The following is a 5829-nucleotide window of genomic DNA, read 5'->3' on the forward strand; positions in this document are numbered from 1 at the left end:
CCTAATTACCTGCTATGCCTTATTGCAAAGAAACTAGAATTATTTCATATGACTCATCTCTGATCTCTCATTATGGTTGCATGTACAAATTACGCATTAACATTTAGGTTATCGCACTATAAACTCGGGAGTAGGTATTGCTGTGGATATGCTCAGATATTACTTTGTTTCAATTATTATTCAAATTTCCTCACGAACGTAATGTACAATAGTTAACTGCAAATTCTGCGACCAAATTCTCAGATCACAACCCCATGTATGATTAAACATTTTATTAGTCCCATACCAAATATGTACGTACTCTTTTTTCTGATTCTCCTTATAAAATTGTGAGTATTATTTCTTATTATAGGAGACGAAATAAGGAGATTTTTTTAAACATAGTGATGTTAACATATGCAGTGGCATACAACAATCACTTTCCAACAATATATATGGAAAACACGAGTATAAATAGGCTCTAAAACGATTAAATCATGTTCTATTATCGGTTCTACACACTATAATATATGGCCGGAGCATCGAGAAAGTGTCATTAAGGCATCCTTTCTAAGAATTTTGTCAAAATAGAGATATTTACATTTATAATTAAGCTGTGAAACTTTGTGATACTTAACTACTTTCCATACTTACTTCACTTTATTTACGTTCAAAACAAAACATAACATAATTTCTACTGATGACATAAAGGTGTAAGGACGCATCCCACTTTTCAAATGAAATCCTTATGAATGACTTATTTATTTTGTTGAAGCTAGAATCTAATATTTCAATTACTTCAGTATCAGTTCTTACACAACTTCTTGTATAAAAACGAAAAATTTGTCGACTGATTCTTAAAATAAAAAGTTTTATTTTTTTTTAAGTTTCTTCATCTACATTCTACAACCCCTCGACGATTTACGATCTATCATAAAAAGCCTAGACGAAACTCCATTTTCATAGCGTATGAATTGAATAGTGTTTAGAATCAAGGTGTACACGATGTTTTCTTAAACAATGAAGTGTCTATGTGTGGGTACCTACTTATTGAGCGTTCAAGGAACCTCTTACTATGAAACAATCATTAAAATTAATTGCATTATCGACGCGTTATTGATGCATTACCTTTTAAAGTATTTATATTTATTCTAGACTATTGAGGAAAAGAATTAACGTAAACAGATAGATAGTGCCCTCTTTTAAAATCTTTGCCTTTGTTGAATCTGTCCGTTACACTTAGCGGAATAGAGCTTGAAAATGCTATTGTTTACATTTTTATTTCCTTATCTGAGTGCAGTAAACGAAAGAAGGCTAAAATATCAATTATTGTAAGGACCTAACTATGTGATATTTGATGCTCGAAAACATGATGTTAATGAAATTGCTAAAATATATTTTATTCATTGATTTCCATTTTTTTATTACAAAGGTTAATCTGTTCTTGTTATACAAAGAATTTATTATTAAGTATTTAAGTAAACCAGTTTTTACATCTCCTAGCATTGTAACACTAAAAATTATCAGTCGCATTACTATTATAATACCTATACATAACACTGAAAATGTTCTAGAGTCAGTTTTCAAAATTAAACAAAAGGTTAAGTCTCAATTTTTTACTAAATAATTAAAGTATTGTACACATTAAATAATTTAATCACAAGCTATAATTGCGCAATTATAGAAGTTAGAAATAAATTAACTTATACGGTAAGAGGCAATGGTCTATAGTTACGACGGAATCACTTCGGGCGTGGGTTGTGATGGGATTGAGTCATCTTCCTTGTTCTCCTCGGCCTCGACTTCCGCACCAGGCTCAGGTTGTGATCGCATCCGGCAGGTGAGGGTGACGGGATCGCGCTCCCTGTCCGGTCCACATTGCTCGGTCGCGCCCAGGAGTTTCAGTTCATCTTTCTCAGGGTGAGCCTCAGGATCCAGGCGACGTCTGCCAGCGATGACTACTTCGACTGCTCTCCCATCACCTTCTGCGTTTCGACTGCCAGATCCGATTTCTACTTGGTACGGTGTGCTCGGCTCTACAAATGCTTCCATAAGTTGAACATCCGCTCTTTCTTGTATCTGAGGCTGGTTTACATGTCGTTTACTAGTTTTCATAAAATCTTCAAGAAGATCAAGTGGAATATTAACTTTTTGTGGAATGGCGACAACGAAAAGAACATTTTCTACGTCAGCCCTGAGGTTGAAATCTCCCTCCTGTCGTTGGTCGTACGTGGCCGGCGCAGCGGCCGCAGTCGCGAGCAAACACGCTACTATAAGGAACATGATGCGTGCGGCTGAGAGATCTCCTATGCGCTGACTGCCGGCCGCCTACTCCCGCGCCGCTTTTACCGACTATCCGCGAACCAGTCTGACGCTCGAATCGGGCACACTGTAACGGTTAACACGACACGAATAATATGTGGACCTTTATTACTTCGGTCTGGACATATCCATTCATATGCACACACATTCATATGATGTGTCAAATTGTCTTTGTAATTACGAGTAATAAATATAGCTGCTATATTTCACGAGCGGATGCGCCTGATGATGTTTCTATTGTTGCGGTGATAGTAAAGGTCACGTTTATTGATGCTGATATCTGCGCAGCAGCCAAGCGCTGGTGTGCGAAAACTCGAAAGTTGCACTGTCTACGATCACGGAATCTATCGTAAGCGTTTTCACTTGTTTCCATTTCTAGTGTAAGAGGAATAACATTCCCGTATAAATATTTGTCGTGTCGTGAACTGCGATGGATGTGGCGGTGGCGTGTCGTCTCTGACAGTGACCGCGGGTCATCGATACGATAACCGAGTTTCGCTAACAGCGGTGCCGGTACCATCTTAGTATGATTGTTGTGTATATCTTTACGGCCTGTATTATTGTTTTAAATAAAAATGTTACTTCCGTTCCAGTTTTTATGAGATAGGTATAATTATTTTACATCGTATTCGCAATAACAATTCATTATGTCAAGTTATATAGGTAGAGTCTGTACTCTTCCTGTGTATCTTGACTACTGTTAGTAGTTGTTAAACTTCATAAATTACCACAAAAGCTAAAATGTACAAATCATATTTTATTTTAAAAGGCGAAGTATTTATTTGTAAATGTTACGCTTAATTTCCACGGAAATCGTATTATCGCTACCTTCCCGCACTGAAACTTTTAGCCAATCATGTAGTATATTCTAGACCACTGCTGAATTAAATTTGTAACCCCTAACTCTACGTTCGGTGCATTAGGAATAACTTCGGAGTTGGGGAACGAGAAAAACAGTAAAGTAGGTACTGCTATAATAACTTTAATTTACATTATAGATTTTATATAAAAAATAACTGTCCTGCAAAACGATGGTACCTACCTAACAGCAATACGACATAAGTGACACTGTATGGGGTTGGAAAATACGTCGCTGGTCAACGTATAGGGCGGAAGATTGTAGGTAATTTTTTATACCGATATATAAATAACTTTATTCTGGAGAAATTACGAAGTTCATACTTCATAATATATAAGTACTTAAATATTTTTCTACGTTGATTGTCTCTACATGATTTTAAATACCAGATGTTGGATAAAATACTAGAAAAATATTCCAAGAAACATACTAAACTCATTGTAACAAAATAAATTATGACATTGTTTAGAGGGTTATAATTGGACATTTAAAATTATCATAAGACGTTCCCGCCAAAAATACACCCGTTTTCAACCTACGCATTTAGTTTACCGCCAGTACTGAATACGTTTTTTACAAATATTAATATTTTTATATGTAAACATGTGTGTGACATTCAGTAATAATAGCTTCCAATATAATAATCTCGGCATCCATCTTTATCGATGTATGTACATTGCCAAGCTTGAATAGAACGTTTATATTTATCGATAAACAAGTAACCAAGGGATATCTAAGTACAGTTATTTTACATTAACAACTCCCGTTACATTTTCCCGTTCCTCCTCCGCCTCTTTTACTGAAATCAATGTAAATGTCACGTACAAATGATAGTGTATAAACTTGCGCGACAATGTCATTAAGTATGGACATTCGCTCGTCTCTTGTATGACATGTTGAACTTAATTGGATCGCCTTTCGCTAATAGATTAGATGCATCAATTTGATTAAATTATAAATAAATTGGTTGCTGTTGCGCTGCTGCGTCGCTACGTAGAATTAAAAGTTTCTATTAGGTCTGTTATCCTCGCGGGACATATAATTTAGTTAGCTATTGTAAAACTTAATAGCTTTTACGTTTTTATTTTATGGAATCGTACTAGTCTTTTTAAGATATTTAAATGATGACCCATTCCCAAAATGTTGAGAGTAATGACTACTCTTACCTAAACAGTACCAAGCAATACTTGAACTTTAAATTACAATTCATTGCTAATTAACATTTGATGTTAAGATTTATATTGCCAAGTAATAACCCTAGCTACAATATCTTTTAAAGCGAAAGACATAAATATATGCACAATACTGACTGACGCCAAAAATAAACATTGCAATGGTACCTCCCCAGGCGGTTTCGCATACGAGAGACGGTCTCTACTACATATATTTTAATAAAACTTATATAGAATGTTGTTCATTTGACAATTTTCTTTAACTCTAATGTCTTGTACCACTATTGGTATATTATAACATATTTTCCAAGCTATAATTTGAAGATTTTTTTAAAGAGGGAGATAATTTAATTGATTATAATTATTGGCCAATAATTAATACACCCCGCGGTTCAGTGCTCACCTTATGCTATATAATCACAAATCAAGCTTATTCCTGATCATCTTATGTTTAAAATATCGACCTGTATTGTGATGGGAAGACGATTGGTCCCACAATTTCAATAAGCACGAAACTTGGCTGCAAAAACTTAATAACCTTTTTCTGTGAGATGGTGCGTGATCGACGGAATATTTTTATTATATACACAAAATTTATGTAGGTTCCTATTTACGATAGTTACGTAAAATGAGCAACATTTTTTACATATTAAGATGGAAAATAATACAACATAATATTATTATAGAGAGATTTAGATATATATAGAAAACCATATAAAAAATTATATTACACAAGTTCGCAACCCTGACCACTTGACACATTCTTCGGAATAAAAGTCCCGTAGGCATCGCGCAATTTACCACGGCAAAAAATAACTGGCACTCTCCCCAGTCATGAACTACCTTTTAGTAAAAATCCGTTTAATTTCATGTTTTACCCCCAACGTTTTTAAAGTATTCCTCCCTCTTGACAGTAAAAGCTCTTAAAAAAATAGTAGTCATTCGGAAAAACAGGTAAAGAAAAATGTTACAAACTGGTAAATTTTAGGAAAAGCTGTTATTTGGAATTGTTAAAAGGCATTTTAATTCATTCTAAAATAGTATCCACTCTTCTTTTATACTTATGTTTAACAAACTAAACTGACTGTTACAAAAAATGTAACTACGTGATCCTTCTGCATCATTTGTTTGTACTTAGTATTTATATCGACGAAGACATTCAGAGTACGCTAAAATTACATCGGATATGTTAAACAGTTCACAGAATTTTCTAACTGCGGTTTATCTATGTAATCTCTAAGTTATAGAAACTGTTAATCAATTTGGTAAAAGTTAATTCTGTCGTAGGTACTCTAACCTACTTTCTTTGTTGTCGATATATTTGATGTAGAGGTCAGTGATTTTCGAATGTCGATGTTTGTTTTGTTTGTAAATAAAAATAATATTGAACTCTATTAGTTTCGTATTTGCAACTAATGTAAGTGGAAAAGATTTTAAGGTTTCTCTTAATAAATGATTAGTTATGAATTAAATTAATTATTACCAACATTGTTGTGA

The 5829-nt window shown here is 34.1% G+C and overlaps 1 protein-coding gene across 1 annotated transcript; it reads right to left on the reverse strand.

Moving 5' to 3' along the window:
* Positions 1-1580: 1580 nt before the first annotated feature.
* LOC115442375 lies at positions 1581-2446 on the reverse strand. The gene has a single exon (XM_030167399.2). It carries the CDS (start codon positions 2260-2262, stop codon positions 1711-1713), a length of 552 nt encoding a protein of 183 aa, XP_030023259.2. The 5' UTR covers positions 2263-2446; the 3' UTR covers positions 1581-1710.
* Positions 2447-5829: the final 3383 nt, after the last annotated feature.

The sequence above is a fragment of the Manduca sexta genome, unplaced genomic scaffold (assembly GCF_014839805.1).
Source record: "Manduca sexta isolate Smith_Timp_Sample1 unplaced genomic scaffold, JHU_Msex_v1.0 HiC_scaffold_1297, whole genome shotgun sequence".
Lineage (NCBI taxonomy): Eukaryota > Metazoa > Arthropoda > Insecta > Lepidoptera > Sphingidae > Manduca > Manduca sexta.

Excerpts from the sequence above, each read along its gene's own strand:
- LOC115442375 (XM_030167399.2), bottom strand. The coding sequence starts at position 2,262 with ATGTTCCTTATAGTAGCGTGTTTGCTCGCGACTGCGGCCGCTGCGCCG.